The sequence below is a fragment of the Tenrec ecaudatus genome, chromosome 8 (assembly GCF_050624435.1).
Source record: "Tenrec ecaudatus isolate mTenEca1 chromosome 8, mTenEca1.hap1, whole genome shotgun sequence".
Classification (NCBI taxonomy): Eukaryota; Metazoa; Chordata; class Mammalia; order Afrosoricida; family Tenrecidae; genus Tenrec; species Tenrec ecaudatus.
In genome coordinates this window covers 39,358,391-39,378,882 of record NC_134537.1, presented here as the reverse complement: position 1 = coordinate 39,378,882, position 20,492 = coordinate 39,358,391, and the positions used below count along the sequence as shown (strand labels likewise).

Sequence of the window (20,492 nt, the reverse complement as noted above, 5' to 3'; positions counted from 1 at the left end):
GCTGTAAAAATTGACAAACGACATGCGCACACTTTGGAGCTACATGTTAGGGTTCCATTTCCTTTGAGTCTCTGATAAGATAATGTTGTTCAGTGGCTTTTCTCTCCAACCTTGAGCTTTTTAGAAATTGCTTACGATCAGCACAGGTTTCTGTTTTTTGCTTTTCACATGACAGTGATTTAGTTGCATTCTCCCAAAATGCCACATATACTAATTAGTTCTCTGTATTAAAAAGCTAGCAATGATCACATTGTTTCCTTTATTGTCAATAGAGCAATTTAATTATTTTGACTCTGTAGAATAAAACCAAAACGGACGGCAATAGGATCGATTCTGACTCACAGCAGCCCTTTCTAGGGTTTCCAAGGCTGTCAATCTTTACAAGAGCAGACAGCCTCCCCTTTCTCCCCCTTTCAGTTAGCAATCCACTGCTTATGTGACAGTGCCATCCAGGCACTTGTCAGTTTATATGTATCTTCCCATTGTAAGTCACAAGATTTTATTTTACAAACTAAGTAAATTCTGAATTTTATAACAGAGATAATGGAGGCTTCAAAAAATATCCTTGGTCTCCTTTCTCAGCATTTTCTGTAGTATAACAGGCCCCTTGACCACTTTGAATCTTGTTTTGCAATGATAACCTCCTTATAACCAATGTTAGAACCTAATGGACATTTCTCTATCTCCCTCAACACTTTTCAATAAAGTCTTGATCTGATCATTAAGTAACTAGGTGAATAGATTCTTTCCGTCCTTGGGAGATGAAGATAGGTACATTGGAAGGATTGTTAGCTCACTGTTGAGAACTATAAAACCCTACCAAGAATGGCATTGTTTGGTAATCAGTTATAATTTCTTATATTGTTTCTGTTTTCAAACAATCAGAGGTGAAAACACAATGTGTCCAAGGTACAGTTATTCATCATAACAATATCAACATGTTATACATAGAGTAAGAAATTTCATTTAGTTCATTTTAAAACAAGTTTTTCATAGATCTCATCAACTGATAATAAAAATTGTAACTCCATTTGCTGATCCACGCAACCTGATATATGTTGTCAATCTCAATATGAATTCTACAGCATTAAAAATCTGTTAATTTTAATTAGTTTTTAAGATTTTCACTGATAATTTCCCCCAAATATAAGAGATTAAAAAAAAAAGAGGCATCACCAGTAATGGGAAGTTAGTGATATTCATCATATCCTAAGAGAAGCGCACATAAAAATAACAAAGTGTGTCTAACAAAAATGATTCTACAGAGAGCACATAGACTGCAATCTAATACAAACCTTTCGTCCTTGAAATTGAAACATGAGTCAACTATCTATACTTAAGATTAAAATTTCTGTATAAAGTTAGCAAAATATTAGATATATTGCTAATGATCTATAAGTTATAAAGAAATGTTCTTAAAATGTATGAAATCAAAATAGAAAGAACCATTCAGAAAAAAGTTCAGCCTAACAAGATGGCTTCTTGAGTCACTGTCACCTAAAATAACCGAGCAAAAATTTCTTTATTATTTTAGCCAACATATTTGGTAAGGGGTCACACATCTGAGCAATTTCAAAGTACTCAAATTTTAAATCTTGTTAACTAAATGACTTTTTGCTTCATTCATTCATGATAACATTTTTTGAATGCCTCCTCTGGACCAAGCTTTATATGAAGATTATATACAAAATGGAAAATTAAATAAACAAAAATAAAAACCAGTTATTTTGATTAATAGAAAAAAATACAGGATATTAAAAAAAGGATATTTCTTATCATTTGTCTTATAACCTATAATCTCCTTAAGGAAAGAGAAAACATTTTCCTCCCCTAAATAGATTGCTACTAGAATTTTTTGTCTGATATTTAAAATGCATTGTTTCCTACTTTCCTATTCTAGCAACTTTTCTAACACAGAATTAATGTGATTTTAACAATAAGAAAAATGGGATGGACATAAAACTGCAAGGATGCATATTTTCTATATTTCAATAAGGGCAGCAGACACTATTTTACTGCTGGAATATATGTATGTGTGTGTATCACATGTATGTCACATTTCCTAACTGAACATTTTTTGCATGTATATAGTACTATTTACAATTACCATTTAAACTTTTTATATTAAAAACATTCCCGATTAAAGTAAAAGTCATAAGAATTACAAAAAGGAAAATGTGATTATGAAAAGGATTTTTCATGTGACGTGAAAAATGGGGAAAGAAAACAAACGGTGTGCACTACTATAGAAATAAAAATTCCAAGCATGTTATTAACATAAAAAGTCTAAAAGCAATCTAAATCAGACACCTTCTCATCACAGGGGCGCACTACTATGAATCTCAAAATGTGTCTGAAAAATGTAGGTCTGTAGATGGAGGTTGAAAATAACTTGGGAGTATTTTGTTCACTTACTCAGGCCTTTTGATCCCATGTCGTCAGGGATCTCCTGTAGAGAGTAGTTCCCAGAGAGCAAGCAATAAAAAGATAATCAAAGAAAATAACTGTCAGTAATATATAAAATTGTTGCTACAATAAGAGACAGTTCCAAGACCATTACAGGTGCACATATCTCGAGTGTTTTTGTGGATTTCTGAAAGTTCAAAATAAGCTAGTAGCTAATGTAATCTGTCACAAGAATGAGTTTCTTTTATTATATAGGCCGATTATGGTAGATAAGTCAAATTTGAAACTATTTCTTGCTATTTTAGAGTAAATTCAGATTGCTTACAAGAGTGAAAAATAGGATAGAATGGAATGATTCCAGATGATCTAGTAAGAAAGGATGGCAATGCTATACCTAGAAATTATAAGTAGTTTCTCAGGTGTCCACGGCTGTACTCAATATTCCTTGAGAGGGTTAATGTTAATCATTTCTAACGAGAGTCTTCATATCAAAGAATTCTATTTTAAACACATAACTTAAAAGTACTGTCTACCTTAAGAATTTCTAAGGTGCCAGAAATAGTTAAGAGTGTCATACAAATTACTTTATGCCTTTCAAGTTATCCCTTGTTAAGAGAAATCAGTAACCTGTTGCAGCTCTTGAAACTGTCTCCATGGTAACAACCAACTGCAGGGCAGTAGGTCCCTCTACATTCTTTTTCAGTATGCATCACTGGATCCACATACTTACGGTCAGCATCACTTGTTTCCTGCTCACTCTGGTCCTTGTTCTTGTAGAAGGGGAATTTTCGGGTAAAGAGGTTCTTTTTACGCTTGTCATTGAATGACTGCGGAAGAAGAGAAGGAGGGCAAAACAAAGGGATGTCTACTGTCTTTGTGAACAAAGGCCCAGCCTAGCAGCGCTGCGGACGCTGACTCCTGTGACCACAGTGTGCAGTTTGTACATGTGAATTTCATTTTCATCATGTGTAAAGTGAATTTGCCATTTTTGCATAAACTTCCCTAACATTTTACAATGGAAAATATTTGCATTGTTAAAGAGTATGTTATACCCCCAAACAAGGACTGCTACTTGACAAAAGACATATGGATGTAGGTATGACTTGTAATTACTGTAATGCATATAGCACGTTAACATCTATTTCTACTTATCTGAATTTTTCTAGAAAAATATTTAGGTGTGAAGTATTCTACCCTCACTGCCATCGAGTGCATACTGACAGCAAGTGACCCTATGGGACAGGGTACAACCGCCCTGTGGGTTTCGGAGACTGTTAACTCTTTACAGCAGGAGAGAGCCCATTCTTCAGTGACAACTTTCTGGTTAGAAGCCCAATGTGTACACCACACCTCCATCAGGTACCCTATAGAAAAAGTTATTTATGTGTTTCTGCAGCTGCTCAAGATTTGTTTCAGACATTGAGTAGGAATCTTCATTTTCATTTGATTTGTACAATTCTTTCCCTTTTGCGTGTGGGTCTAACAAATAAGCAAAAAAGCCACCACTAATAAAGAAAATCAATATAATTATGAGAAAATTATCAGTGCTGAATATTTTAAAACAATCTAATTCATGAAAAAACATATAATTATATGTTTATAGCATAAATGAGAAAATGAAAAGAAAACGGGGAGTTCAGCAACCGAGTTATCAATGCTATTTAAGCTAAGAAACAGAAGTCAGAACTCTCCTGGACAACCTGAGTGCAACCACACCACACTGATTATTGGTTTCTTAGTGCCACTGCATTTTTGTGCCTTATATAGCCATCTCTTTGTATCCATTCAGGAGCCCTGGTGGCGAAAGAGATTATGCAGTAGGCTGCTAACTGGAAGTTCTACACTTCAAAACCAGCAGCCCCTCTAGGAGACAAAGATTTATAGCTTCAGAAACCCACAGGCAGTTCTACTCTGCCCTGCAGGATCGAAATGAGTCGGAATTGACTTGATTTGATGGTAGTGAGTTTGGTTTTGGAGTTTGTATCCAACGGTACCATGTCTTTAGCTAGAGAATAAAAAGTCTGATGTTCATAGAAGCCACAAAGGCAGATTCCAGTAGTTTACAATAATTGCTGTATGAAGTGAACAATTGACTTGCTGTTCCTTAACTGTACAGATGTTGGAGACAAGTTTCTTCCCTTTTGACTGTGTCCTATCTGTGTATACACAGATTGAAGAATATGTAACCCAAAGAACGATGAAGCTATAAGAGATTAGCTTCCATTTTAATTCTTCTCTGTCAAAGGGACTTAAGTCTTGAATGAAATGATCTAACCTGCCAGTAACACTGGGAATTATTATTATTATTTTTCTGGATGAGGAAATAATGTAAAAGCAATCTGGTCTGATTTTTTTTTCATTTATTCACATCACATTACTACTATTTTGAAACAAAATATACCATATAGTATATTTTAGGCATGCCCATATTTTATAGCATGTGATACTAAGTTGACTTTAAGTTCAAATTCAATTGACTTTAAATTTTGGCAATAATCTTTTAAAAACAAAATTAAATCTATTTTTTGCTTTTTCATATCAATAATTTAGGATTAAAAAATTTATAGTTCAGCAGTTAAGCAGAAAGAATGTCTTGATTTCAATCTTAAAATTTTAAGGCCTGAGGGAGCTAGATAAACAAGAACTCCAAGCAAAATTACAAAATTTAGTTGATGGGGAAAAAAAACAAACTGTGGAATAATTTTTTTTTAACTGTGGAGTAATTTAGACATATGATTGTTTTATAAAATGTCAAGTAGCATTATTTCAATAGAAAATTTTGCTTGAATCCAAATTTTAGAAAGTGAAAAGAGAAGAATATGAGTTTCATTAGAGAAAATTTTATGGTAATCTACTTTAGGAATGAACTGAATCTTTGTATTCATGATGATCACTGTTTTTAAAAATTATGTGCTAAATATCATGGTATTAGATACAACTGTTCACTTTGTATAGGAGATATTTACCTCTCCTACTGCATGTAAGTGGTCAGAGTCAGTTTCACACCAAATAACCAAAAGAAACAAAGTTTTAAATGTTTTGAGTTTTGAAATCTTTGAAGTTAGCCAAAATGAGATATCATAAAGATATCATGATGTAGGAGCGACAGAAAGAACTGCTTGTTAGTTAAGAAATGTATTAATTGTATTATATTTAACATCTTCCAGGTGAAGAATTTATTGAAAGTGAAAATAGCAAAAGCAACTAAGTTAAAAACACAAACCGAGGAGCCATGCTACCTTCAGTTTCTGCATATATTAAAAAAACAACAAACCCAAATGTATATGTAATTACTTCTTGTCACAATGCAGTATTGCAAGAAAGACAGAGTATAATAAATATACTGATAAATGATCACAAATTCATGATACAAAGATTAAATATCATTTTAGCATTTCAAAGTAGTTAAATGTTAAAAATTAATGAGAAAACGAAATGTAAGTTTGCAGTAGAAGTCAAGGCCCCAAACTACCAGAAAAAGAAGAGCAGAGGGGAAATGGTGTTTCAGAAAGAAGCGCAGTCCTGTATCAATGGCAAGCGTATTTTTACCCCACTAAGGACCATGCATACTGTGGGTGCTGTGTTAGAACACAGTGACTGTATAAATAGTTGGTTACAGTCAAAAAATAAGACTAAGATTTAAATATGTCGTTAATTCAGTTAACTTAAGTATTAAAGAAAAGTTATAACATGCAACCTTCTTTTCAATTTATTGACAGTGATAGTTTGCTCAATTATTTTTAAAGGCCTACATAAAACAAGCACAGGAAGAACTGTACATATTCCAAATTCTGAGCATTTAACTTGGAATTATTTCTCCAATCAATATTCTGTTTTAAATATTATATTTAATTTAATTTGGTAAATTATGTAAAGCTACATTTAAAAAAGAAATGATCATTTAAAATAAATTGAATATATTATAAAAATTCATTACTCAGATTTAATTTCTCTGATCAAGCACCTTATTTTTAGCATTCAGATTCTAAGGCTTTATTTTAAATATTTAGTGATATCATAAATGTACAAAGTTAACGTGATTAAAGACTTGTAATAAAAATATACGTCTCTGAACAAAAACCATTACTGTGAATAGCATTTCAACAAAATATATGTTCAGGTCTTTATATATGCTTACTGCTAAAATATTCTGTTATAGTAAATTCAGGCTAACTAGAATTTATGCACATGGTACAAGATAAAAACACTACATTGTCCTTTTTGTCTACTGCCACTTCAAAATTTTTAGATCCACGACAATTTAAATAAAACTTACATGTATAAAATATATATGAAAGAATTTTTGATATATTTCTTGACCATTTATATACCTCCTTGTCTTAAAACTGCCCCTCTCCTTACTCTTCTCCAAATAAAAATTTACATGGATTTAATAATTTAAAACTTGTACATAACAAATTATATAAAGCATTAAGAAAATTTTCATGAATTCACTTGCAACAACTTATACATGTAAGTAATAAATTAGGTAACTTTTTAGGGCTATTTTGCCAGAAAATTCATTATTAAACTAATTATCATGATTAATAACTGGTAAACGAACATCTGAATAAAGATGGAATTAATCGACTACAAAAGTAACCTTGACCAAAAATAGGTAACTAAGAATAAATATATCAAATGGCTGTTCTGATAATTCGCAAAGATCTGTGAGGCAGGTGGTTTAAAATGCTTAACTCGACGTCTGTTATTGCAACGCACCACGAAAGAGTTGTTTTAAGTAAATTTATGAAAATCCTCACTTTAATACTGTTTCAACCAAGAACTCTGAAGAAACCTCTCGTGCCCATTAGTCTCTAGATAAGAGATTTGATATACTCACCCCTTTATCTCCTCTTGTTTTAGAATTGAATTTCACTGTTTTTAACCGGGCTCGTTCTTTCTTCTCAACCCTGTTAAAGTGCAGATCATCACTTTTTATACTACATCAAACAATGTAGAAATCTTACTGGAAATGACCAGAACTAACACCTTGTACTGAACATTTTTGTTTTCTAACAGCTTTAGCAAACAATTAAGTTTGCACCTGAAAATTAAATACAATTTTTGAGAAATGAAATATAGGGCTCAATAGTAATATGTAAGCTTGAAAAGCTTAAGGAAAAATTCCAGTATCTTATTTGTTTATTTACTAAATCATTTTATTGGGGGCTCCTACAGCTCTTTAACAATCCATACATCGATTTTATCAATCACATTTGTATATATGTTGCCACCATCAATTTCAAAACATTTTCTTGAGCCCTTGGCTATCAGCTCCTCTTTTATCCCTCCCTCCCTCCCTCCTCAAGCTTCCCACCCTTGTGAACCATTGATAAATTATAAATTATCATTATCTTCATATCTTACACTATCTGCTGTCTCCATTCACCCATGTTTCTAATGTTCATTCCCATGGGAGCAAGGGCGGGCAGAAGATGTTATACATTGATCATAGCAATTGGTTTCCTCTCTCCTACCTTCACCTTATCCTCACGGTATCGTTACTCCCATTATTGTTCCCTGAGGAGTTTACCTGTCCTGGATTCCATGTGTCGAGAGCTCTTATCTTTACCAGTGTACATGCTCCAGATTAGCCAGATTTGTAAGGTAGAACTGGGGTCATGATAGTGGGGGGAGGAAGCATGAAAGAACTAGAGGTAAAAATCCAGGATCTTTTAATCCCATTTCCTACAAAAGTTTTTAAGTCCCCTTATGTGTGTCTTTTTATGTACCATTAATTCCACATATACACTGAAACTACATAAGGCACTGTTTTTGAGTTTAGCAATATCCAATTTTCTTTTTGTTCCTTAAAAACAAAACAAAATCAAAACACATTCATGTAGCAAAGAATAAATACCGTATATACTCATGTATAAGCTGAGTTTCCCAGCACATTTTTAATGCAGTTTTGTGGTAAAGTTAGGTGACACACTGACATTCAGGTCGGGGTATACTCGAGTATATACAGGAGATCCACATATACTAAAACTCATGCTCATGAGAAAGAAAGGAAATGCGGCAAAATGTTAACAACCATTGAAAACACAGGTGAAGGCTATGTGGGTGGCATTATTCTTGCTAATTCTTTGTTATTTTTCTATATACCTGAAAGTTTTAAAAATAAAAAAGGAGGGGGAATGAAGCAAAGTCAAGCTTAACTCCAATGATTATCCTAGTAACTAGTTCTATAATAGTTACAGAATAACATTTTGGAAGTAATTTTGTTTTTTAAGAGCTGGTGATCTGGAGTCTCTGGGTGATGCAAACGGTTATCATGGTTGGCTATGAGCTAAATACTGGAGATTTAGGCTCACCCAGAGGTACCTTGGGAAAAATGTCTGATCATCTATTTCTACAACAAAGCAGCCACTGAAAACCATAGAGCACACATCTACTCTGATACGAGATGGGTTACCATGCATTGTAACTATTAAGCCAGCCCCCCAATATTCTTTTGATTTCTAAACATTGTTCATTTTTTTTTCATTCAAAATAAGCACAGAAGCAAACAAAACTATAGTGAAACAAATGTTTCATGTGGAATGTAACACCAATTTTAATATATTAAAATAGTGAATTATTTAATATGGTCCTTCTAACCATAGTCCTTATTGCTCCCACAAAATGACTGGGTGGGTGCTTGTGACCCACCAAGGGAACTGAACAGTGTGCTAATAATGCAAATAAAGTATATGGTATGTTGTGGTATCATATAAACAGGTGCATGGAACTTGTAACAAGGGGATTGTCAGTTCTGCCATTCCACTAAGCTGAAAATGAGCCATCATAGAGATAGTGTGTGTCCTTTAAAACCAGGACTCTACTGAGGACTTATTAGGCCCAGGAAACAGAGTTGTAACACAGGAGCATCAGAGATATAACGACACGAGAAAAAGCATCAGAGAAATATTGGCAGCATGGGCAGCAGAACCAGATTGGCCTAAGATAGTGCAGTGGGCCTTCCTGGCCCATGGAGTGAGACAGTTAAGTACTGTGAGCCAGGAGGCTTACTGGTAAAGTAGAATGCCTCTAGGTACTTGAAAAACTAAGCTAGAAGACCCACAGAGTGAGCGCTCACCCCACAAGGTGTACTGGTGAGGTGGGGTACCTTTGGGCACTTAATGGGAGAGCTAAAGAGCTCTTTAACACTTGTGTGAGCAGAGTAGAGGCTGGGCTGGCCGTAAGTCTGAGGGCTGAGAGGCCTGGGGTCAGGGAGAGAGAGGCCTGCTTGTAAGCATGACTGAGAAGACACTATCCTGACCCAAGAACTGTATACAGTTTCTCCTGATCCTGAATTTCAACTTAGTTTCTAATAAACTCTTGTGAGTATGTTCTTTAGTTCTGGATAACCACTGCAATGAATTCTCAAACCCAGCATAGAAGCAGTGAGTGTTATGGAAGAGGTGGTTCAGTCATAATCGAAAAAGGTTGGCAGGTAGTGAGTGGCATGTCTGACTACCTCCTTGCCATCGATCTCAGAAGGTTGATACTGATGGTGGTGATTCTGCTACACTCCTTTTCTGAAGTCAGAGGAGGCTGGATGTCATCCCGACATTATTTTGACATATATCTTAAGACTTCAGCATGGTAATTATTTTAGCACAAAGTAGAAAAATCTGCTAAAACAGACTATGAATGAATGCATTTAATTTTTTCTCTTATTATCTAGCTGTTAGTATTACTATGGGTATGAAAGACCCTTAGCATTCATGGATTTACAGGCAAAAATTTGCACTGCTCGAGAGCAATTCTGGGGGTTCATATATGAATAACATGTAATTTTGCCTACACACATAGTGAGAACCTAGTGTTTAGTGAGTAAGCATTTATAACTCCAAGTGACTCTGTTTTCTAATCATTATCTTCAATCAATAGTTAAATAACTTACAAATATAACCTTTCTTTCCCCCAAAGAAAAAGTTAAGAAAAAAAAAGCATTTCTCACATGTTGCAGGCATACAAAGTTCATATAAGATATGATGGTTCAAATGAGAGAGTGATTTTTATGAGCTCTGACCTGATATTTAAGATGTGGGATTATTTATGGACTAAGTAAGAAGCCTTTCTGAATTTAAGGTAGCCCATGTTCTAGTCCTTTCTCCTTGTAGCTAGAAGCCCAACATGTACATCACTGTACCATTAGGGCTCATGTTCTATTCCAGAAAAGAAGTTACACTGAGGGCTACAGTGCTTAAAGATTTGTTATCAAAATTGGATACACTTAAATATCTGGAGCTAGTCAACAATAATACACCAGCCAACCAACACACTGCTATCCAGTCAATTCTCACTCATGGCGCCCCTACTGGGCCAGGCAGAGCTGTCCCTGTGGGTTTCCGAAACTGTTAACGTTTTTTTTTAAACTGTTTTTTTTTTTTAAACTAACTTTTTAAGGGAGTAGAAAGCCTCATCTTTTTTCCACAACTGTAATCATAACCTTAAAATTCTTATATGAATTTTGGTGGTTGTTAGTAGCTGTGAGATTAGTTCCTGATTCATGGCAACCTGACCTTATGCACAATGAAGGCAATGTCTGCAACAGTCCTATAGACAACAGGGTAGAACTGCCCTGTGAGTCTGAGACTTTAACTCTTTAAAGGTAACCACTATGCAACAGGACTCCGTACAGAACAGCAATTGTTTGTTGATGTTACTCAAATGTCAAGTGGAAAGACTATAAAAGACTCAGATTTACCTTCGCTTACTGGGAATCACTCCAACTTCATCACTCTCTCCGTCTGATGTAACCTGTCTGGCTTGCCACCATTCATCATCAGAAGCATTAATAACATGGAGGATGTCTCCAAATCTGAAGTTCAATCCCTGACTTGGAAGTCCACTGTCTTTAGTCTTGTCATAATCAAAAAGGGCTCTAGATTCAGAAGAATAAAAATATGTAACTATTATTTACAATGGTATTAGATGATAGTAAGTTAAGGTTCTAGATATATATAATATAGATTATTAAGCTAAGAGAGTAGGGAAGATAAAGTAACATCAAGTTCAATTTTATGCTGTATACAAGAGGAAAATGAGACAAAATAGCAAAAGTAACATTATTTTTGTTACTGGATTATGACTTTATTGCTTCACTTTTAAGAGAACAATATAATGGCATTTTACTAAAAAAATTTAGATAGTTGCTGTAAAATTAATACATTAAAAAAAACATGTAGGACAAATTCCCTGGTAAATCAAATTACTGTATATACTGGAATATAGGCCAACCCGAGTGTAAGCCGAGGTATCTAATTATTACCTGGGAAACCAGAAAAAATGATTGATTTGAGTATAAGCCTAGGGTGGAAAATGCAGAAGCTATTGGTGAGTTTCAATAATCAAAACAAATGAAAATAAAATTACTAAAATATGAGACATCAGTGAGGTAATGTATTTAAATATTTATTTTAAATAAAAACATTATTAAAAGGACAAGTCATTTAACATTAGTAAACCAGCACAGTAAGTGGAAAATAGGTTCAACAAAAACAATAAGGTATCAATAATGATACCTTCAGAGTACTATTCCCTGAGCTCAAACAGCAACCAAGCTAAAATGTAAAGAGTTAAAATCCTTCAAAACTGGATTCCTCATCATCATCCGTATCCCAATGCAAAGCTTCAGCTGGTGTGAGGTCATCACAGATGCTGTCCTCACTGAGATCGCCGTCATCACCATCACTGCTGTCATTTTCATACAAAGTGCAGTCTTCACTGCCATCCATAGCATTACTAATACGACATTTCTGGAAGGCACGTCGCACCATGTCTTCTGGAATGTCTTCCCATGCATCCTGACCCACTTTGCTTTGAACCCACTTTGCTATTAACTCTATGCCAGGCTTCATGAGATTTTCCTCCTTTTGTTAGTAGGGCTTGACCAGATGACATCCATTCATGCCACATCTTTCGCACACACAGGTCTTTAAAAGGCTTATTCAAAGATACACGTCAAAGAATGGCTCTGATTGCTTAGATGTGAGTAAACAAACATTCAAAGCCCTGCAGTGTCAGCAGGGCTTAGAACAAACAGTTAAGAAAAGGCAATCACCCGCGAAATAATGGGCACTCTTCCCGTTACCTTGGGGGGAGGGGAGACAGCGAGATGTTACATCTCACTGTGGTACCACTGACCCGTGTATAAGCTGAACCCCAGTTTATCAGCACATTTTTTTGTGTTGAAAAACTCGGCTTATACACGAGTATATACGGTAATTGTCTGCCAGCTAATTAATTCTCTCCATTTGTTCACAAAAGTTGATGGAATAGAGTTTTCAGAGCCAATAACAATGAAAACCAACTACAGATGACTTTATCGGCTGTCAATCATTTTGGAACAATGATTCTATGAGTTTAAGATGGTAATTGCTGTTTAGAATATATTAAAATTTGTTAAAAATATTGTGTCTTAGCAATCAATATATACTACTTAAACAAGTTAAACTATTCTTCAGTTCAGAAAAGCACTCAATATTATAGGAAAAACTCCTAGAAGTTGTATTTATCAATCTTCTAACACAGCAATTAGCAATTAAAATACAAATCATCCTTTTTTTCATGCTACTCACCATTTAAGAGTCTACCTCTGTGAGGCAGTTAGATTTTATGTCAACTTCGTCTGTGTAAAAGTGTAGGCATGGAGCTCAACCTATTAATCAGGTCACAGGCTGATGATGCCTCTTTGGGGCATGGGCTTTATTAAAAGAAAGACAGTAAGAACTTCTTCCTTTCTGGCCCTTCACATTCCTGTTGGTTGGGAGTCTGTGCCTGCCTCTAAGGGTGGCCTCGTGTGGGCTATGTCCCTGCAAGTTTACCTGGAGCTCTGGAATGCTGCCATGTTCCCACCAACCTTGCATTCAACTTGACTCACTGGCTTATCATCTCTCTGCTTCACAACTTTGCGTCATTGACCTCCAGCTATGTGAGTCTGAAGAGGGTTTTGACTAGCATCTGGCCCATGGACTTGAGTTAGACTGGGATGGGACGCCTTCTTGATAGAAAATTACTTCTTGATATAAAGTTCTTTCTTATCCATAGATAAGTGTCACTGGTTTTGTTTCTCTAGCAACCTAGCCTAATACACTGTCTTAAAGTCAAACTGAGGAGAAGTGAAATTGTTTGGGAACTAAATAAAATTCTAGTGGTCTTCAAATGTTTTTGTTCAAGTTTCTTACAGAACACACTAGTGGTCTGAAGGAAGAGCAAATCAAAAGTTTGAAGGCTCATTTAAGTACATATTAAATTATAGTTTTACCTGAAGAAAAAATTCTAGTTAAAAATGATTTAAGTGATACAAATCACTTATCTCTTTGACTGGTAAATTCTGAATATCTAAGTAAATGTCCTTTCTACTGGAAAATTGTAATACCAAGGGGTTGATAAAGTTGGTCATTTATCAAATATTTGAAAAGGCAATGTAGTAGATATGGTGAAGAGATACAGATGATAAAGAAAAAGGCAAGAGAAATTCAGAAGAGAAAAATGGATTTTTTAGTATTTTATTATCATAAATTAAATTTTTGAGTAAGTACTAACACTGTATTATTGACGGGCAAGAACAAAGGCAAAGAAAAACAACTCCCAACTTAAGTTGTGCCACATATCACATTAATTTCTCGACCAAGCAGAAGGCTTCTCTGACTGTAGAGTATGCACAAGCAAAATGAAAGCAAACAAAACAAGGGTAACAGGTGACAGCTAGGAAGTAGACTAATATGCTTAAGAGTAAAAGGGAAAGAATAAACAGCAACAGGAAGTCCCCTGTGAGAGCAATACAACAAGCCTAAAGGGCGACCACTCCAGCCTTGAGCAGAAAGATGGAAAAACAAAACAAAACTGAAATAACAGATTATCTAGTGTGAGAGACTACATTTTTGATCATGGTTCACTATGTAAAAAACTCTGTATAAGCTACTGGGAGACAAAGAAAGAGATCAGAAATAAGTACATGGAAAATTAAATGAAAACACGAGACTCTCAAGTCTAGGAAAAATAATGTATGGCAGAAAAAAGGAAGTACACTTATAAGGTCACACTTGACTGAGTACTGACTAATATTACAAATTTATACAATTGTACATACTATTAAATTTATTTTAAAAACGGTGATAGAATAATGTTTGAGAGAAAAAGAGGCAGAATAAGTAGATTGACATGAGAGAGACGAGTTCTCATTTACCATAGTAGCAAAAAACCTTAAAGATGATAAACTAGAAATCTACAAGTAAAGACCAGCGAAAACAGGAAATTTCAGAATAAATCTGAGTTGCTGGGGGGAGGGGAAAAATGAGAAGCTGCTATTAAGGGCTCAAGTAGATTGTGCTTGACACAATGGATGGATGTAGGGATTGTGATAAGAATTGTATGAGCCCCCAATAAAATGATTAAAAAAAACGGAGTTGCTGAAAGGTGAATAATATTTCTTTATAAATCTGTTGATAGGACTTTAAAAGTTCAAGTACTATACTACTTCTCTAAACATAAAAATTATTTAAAAATGAAGGTAATTCATCAAAAGTACTAAACCAAGTATAGCCTAATATGTTTCCATTTGTATGCCTTTTAAAGTCTTTATTAAATTAGAAATAATATAAAAGGCAATTGAATATATTAAATATTATAAAAATTAATAATGCAAGTATTAAGAAAAATGAGAATTAAAAAACCTACATGCTTTTCCTTTTGCTCTAGATGTAGTTACTATATTTAAGGGCAAGTCAAAATGTATTGCTATGAGGATTTTAGTTCATACATACACAAATTCCAAACCAAACATGCTTAAATATATGGCTATGATAAATGGATAGTTCCAAACTCTCACAGTACTACGCCTGTATTATTTTCATTAGCATGTCTTCAAATGTAAAGGGTCCAATCATAACAGTGGTTTTCACTAAGAGTTGCTGGGCATGTTAAATTCAAGGCAAAGAGGGCAGTGCAGAATGTGTGGTAGCTGTACACTGTAATTCCCAAGGGACACTCTTTTTAAAATCATTCAATCATTTTAAGAAGAGTTATACAATCATAACCATAATTAATTTCAGAACATTTTCTTCTCTTACATATTTGTGTCGGCTCTCCAATTCCCCAGAACCTTTCAAAGAGACACTCTCGATAGATTTTCTCAAAGGACACAGGACAATGATCTAAAATAACATTTCCCTCCAGGAAACCAAACTGCTGGTTTTTTAAATATTAAAATGTCAAGGAAGTGCGATGCTTTTTTTAATATTTTAATTTGTATACTTTATCAAAACTAGCTTCTTGTGCAACATATTTTAATGTGCTATAAACTAAAGGGCATAGATTCCTGAGGAAGAGTTATGGAGAAATACCACATTCTAATTGTCTAGACCTTGATGGAAGATAATGCTGAAACAAGAGAAAATTAGAAGGAGGGTTACTAACAACCTACAATATGCAAATAACACAACCTTGGCTTGTTGAAAGCCAAGAAGACTCAACTTGCTGATGCAGGTCACGGACTATAGCCTTCAGGACGGATTACAAGTCAATGTAAAGAAAACCCTAATTTTCACATGTGGGCAAATAGACAACAAAATGAAATATGAAGAAGAGATTGAAGTTGTCAAAGATTTCATTTTGTTTGGATTCACAATCAATGCTTATACAAGTAGCCATCAAGAAATCAAAAGATATATTACATTGGGCAAATCTGTTGTACAAGAACTCTTTAGAGTGTTGAAGAGTAAAGATGTCATTTTAAAGACTAAGGTGCACCTGACTCAAGCATTTGTTATTTTCAATCACCTCATATGCATGTGGAAATTCGACAATGAATAAGGAAGATGGAAGCAGAATCGATGCATTTGAATTGTAGTCCTGGTGAAGAATATTCAAAATACCATTGATTGCCAAAAGAACGGACAAAAACCTGTCTTGGTGGAAGTACAGTGAGAAGGCTTTTTAGAAGGGAAGATGGGAAGGCTTTGTCTCACTATTGACTTATTAACAGGAGACCAACTTTTGGACACCATGCTTGGTAAAATAGAGGATTAGTGCTTGGTAACGTACAGAGTCAGTGAAAGATTCTCAATAAGATGGATTGACATAGTGGCTATAGCAAGGGGTTGAAACATAACAACTGAGGATGGTGTGGGACTGGGTAGCATGGTTTTATTGTATATAGGGGGACAATGAGTCAGAACCAACCTGCTGGCACAGAACAATAACAACATAGATTGAACTGTGCACTTCCCCCATACCTCAAAATTGGTGTCATCTTGGCTGTGACATGATTTTCAGTATAATGAGATTGTCCTCCATTTTGTGATCTAATGTAATTATCCTATGTGTTATAGACATTTCTATGATGTATATTACGCAAGATTAAAGGGAATTATGTTAACAAAGCAGAATACAACCTACAGGGTTACATTATATATTAAGTGAATGTCTCTCAAGATATAAAAGGGATTAAACAAGCAAGCAGAGATGAGGGGGATCAACTACTACCAACAAAAAGAGAGTGGGAGTGGAGCACAATGCTCGAGTCCCTGTACTATGAGCCTTCTAGACTTGGGAAAATTGATGCCAAGGACACATGGAGATCTCCACGGAATGTCAATCCTACAGATGTTAAAAGGTGACAAGGACCTTTCCCCAGAGTCCATACAGAGGGAAAGCCTTCTCTGAAGCTGGGGTTCTGAATTACTAAAGTGGCAACATGGATTTAAAAATAGGAAATAGAGGACAACATTATCTTCTCCCAAGTATCCAACATACTTATGTGAAAATTTCCCGAATAGGTATTATTTAAAGATATTTACATTTTAAGCTATCATTTCCACAAGCTCTCAGCTATGATGGAAATTGTTATGTAATTAAATATTTTCAAAATAGGTTATTTTTTAAGAAAAATATATAGGTAAATAAAAGTGGGCTTCCAAAAGCTCATGGAAAAATGGAATTGAGAGATAATAAAAAATTTCCAGAATTTTTTGAAGCATTTTCATATGTATTGGATGTTATCACATATTAAAGCTTATAATAAACTCAATACAACATCAATTTAAAATTAAAATTCCTGTTTCATATTGATTGTTATCTTTCATCACATCATCATTTAAGGCAGCGGTTATCAATTTGTGGGTCGTGACTCCTTTGGGGGTCAAACAACCCTTTCACAGGATTGCCCGATTCATTAACAGCAGCAAAATTACAGTTATGAAGTAGCAATGAAAATAATTTTATGGTGGGGGGGGTCACCACAACATGAAGAACTGTATTAAAGGGTCACAGCATTAGAAAGATTGAAAACCACTGATTTAAGGGGTAATGCAACTTTCATAAGTAAAATTGTAAGAGTAGAACTCATAAAAGACACGCTAAAAGAAAACCAACTATATAAGAAATTATTTCCTTGATTTATAGTATATTTTTCTATGGTAAAATTCATTAATTCATAATGGAAATTCTGAAAAACAAACAAAAAACTGCCCATATAAATAATTAAGGATTACCATATAGGAATAAAATAATTTACCTGACGTAGAGAGATCGCTTCTGGCTAGTTCGAAGAGAACCTGACCCTGAACTGATGCTACTATTCATCATCTGCTCCCGCAAGTCATGTATTTTAGCTTCAAAACGACTATACTCTGTTGAAAAATAAAAATAAAGTTATATTTCATAGATAATTCCAAAAAAACAAGTTAAAGTACTAAATATCTTTAAGTGATAAGTTGTGGTCAGACTCTTAAAATAGTAATCTGTTAAAGTTTTTACCCAATACAAATATTATTAATAAATTTCCAAATGTCTCATAAATTAGGAGTTAAAATATTTTTCCATGGGTTATTTTAAGTATACCATATATATTTAAGTATAATCCGAGTTTTTCAGCACATTTCTAAAGTGTAGTTTTTGTGGTAAAATTAGGTGTCTCAGCTGATATTTGGGCTGGCTTATACTTTAATTAAAGAGAATTTCCATACTTCGGATAGAAGCAGCAGTTTTTTAGCGGATACTGTTGTCGTTCTAATTTTCATGTTAAAAATTAGGTCTGCAGTCAACTTACACAAAACACTGATTTACCAGGGGGAATCAGTTAACCTTACCTTCTAAATATAGTACAGAACTCAAGTAGGGTAAATAATACAGGAAAAACACATCCTAACAACTCAATAATAAAACTTATGTAAATTCATTTGTCAGTAGATGAATTATCAAAATACCACAGTAGTAAATATACAAAAGCAATTTTGTTTCTTTACTATATTTTGATAAAAATAACATAAAATGTATCTACAATATTTTGATTAAAAATGTGATTTTTCTCTTCAGTATCATATATCCTCATTGCCAAAAAAGTATCATATATTCTCATTGTCAAAAAAGAGACTGAATTCATTAATTAAACAACTTTAATAACTTTAAAAAAACCTGCAACCCTTTCCCTATACATACACCCACTCCATACACCCACTCCTCACTTATTGATGTGGTTAAGTTCTAAAGGCCAGGTCATGAAGTGAAAATGGCATTATGCAAAACTGGAGGATAGCCATATCGTTATATAAATACCAAATGACATCATTACTTTTTGGACAATAAGTTAGTGAGAGGTATGTTTTACTTATCCTCTCATAGTCTAAATAGATGGTTTTATAATTAGGAAAAGGCTCCATCTGATTTTATTATAAAGCTGTTCTACTTTTTTAAGTGTTATTGCCATACAATTTACATATCATACAATAGTTCAATCACATCAAGAAGAGTTGTAAAATCATCCCCACAATCAACTATAGAACATTTTCTTCATTCTTGTCCTCATCATTATTAATTTCTCATTTCTCCGCACCCCCTCCTGCCATACTCCCGAGGAACCAAAAAACCAGTAATGTCTTTAGAGTCACCTGTCCTGGATTTCATATGCAGAAAAACATTAAAAAACAATCAATAACCACAAAGTAAAATATAAACTTCAATAGAAAAGAAAGCAGGAAATACTAAAAATGAATTTGAATGGATGCTTTAATACTTAAAACATGCTAAATTCTAACCCAACTGCATTGGCAACAATCCACTTTCTAATGCATCCTGCAGGAGAGCAAAGCTGTTCACAGCCCTTGTCCATGGTCAGAGAGGATTCCCCAGGGGTTTCATCCAAGTGTATTTCCCCTTTACTTTTTTTTTTAATTGAAACAACTTCAAAGTGAGTCAGAAGGGAGAGGAAATGCTAAGATAATGCATTCAATTGAACTATGTCTGCCACAATTAACTTTACAATACTGCCTGACAGCAGGGCTAGCCACATCCTTTAACCATGACAGAGGAGGCTCACAGAAGTGGAATATATGTGTGGGCCCTTTTCACTGTCGTTTATAGCCTTCTAAAAACCAAGTGTTCACAATTCAAGGTCTGATACCATTCTTTCTTTTAGATTCGGATTATGTATATTATTTACAAGCCTTGGATCACATAGGCTGGCATGCTTTTTCCATGTGGACTTAGTTGATGTCTCACTTAGATGGCTGCTTATTTAAAATAAGTCTGTAGGACTCCAGATGTTATTCGTTCTGGTAGCCAAGAGCCATCTAATTTCTTCACCACACCTTGCTGTAGCACCTATATCTTCAGTGATCTCTTCATGAGGGTGAGCACCAACCAAGCAGGGCCATGACATAAGAACTAATTGTTCTTAGATTAGGGCTAGCACTAAGTGCAAGCTCAAAATTAATTCATGCATCTATGGTTTATGTCTCTGGCTCACCTTGGAGACCTGACTGTCATTTTGTTAGCCAACATTATCAATCACCCCCCTGGAGAATCACTTCCACTGCCATCAAGTCAATGTTGACTCATAGTGACCCTACACTGCAGGGGAGAACTGTCCTTTTGAGTCTCTAACCCTGAAAATGTTCAAAGTAGTAGAAAGCCTCATCCTTCCCCTGTGGAGCTGGCTTGTGCTTTTGAACTACTGACCTTACATTTAGAAGCCCAATGCATAACCACTGATAGTGTCATTAGTTTAGTATACAGTTAGTCTTGTGGTAATAGTAAGCAACCTGTCTATGAGTTTGCATAGTTTAAGGTAAAATAAGCACGACTATTATTTT

The 20,492-nt window shown here is 34.6% G+C and overlaps 1 protein-coding gene across 5 annotated transcripts in view; it reads right to left on the bottom strand.

Annotated features, from left to right (window-relative positions):
- The window catches only part of DLG1 (discs large MAGUK scaffold protein 1), a 235,722-nt gene that overhangs the window by 38,258 nt on the left and 176,972 nt on the right, over positions 1 to 20,492 (bottom strand). For 3 of the 5 annotated variants that reach the window (XM_075556240.1, XM_075556239.1, XM_075556242.1), the window contains 4 exons: positions 17,918 to 18,032; positions 11,108 to 11,284; positions 7,250 to 7,319; positions 3,137 to 3,233 (listed from right to left, as the gene is read on the bottom strand). In XM_075556240.1, coding sequence (XP_075412355.1) covers positions 3,137 to 3,233; positions 7,250 to 7,319; positions 11,108 to 11,284; positions 17,918 to 18,032 — 459 coding nt within the window. Of the gene's footprint in view, positions 1 to 2,415; positions 2,450 to 3,136; positions 3,234 to 7,249; positions 7,320 to 11,107; positions 11,285 to 17,917; positions 18,033 to 20,492 lie in introns of all 5 variants that reach the window. The other 2 variants (XM_075556241.1, XM_075556243.1) reach the window with 1 other exon arrangement.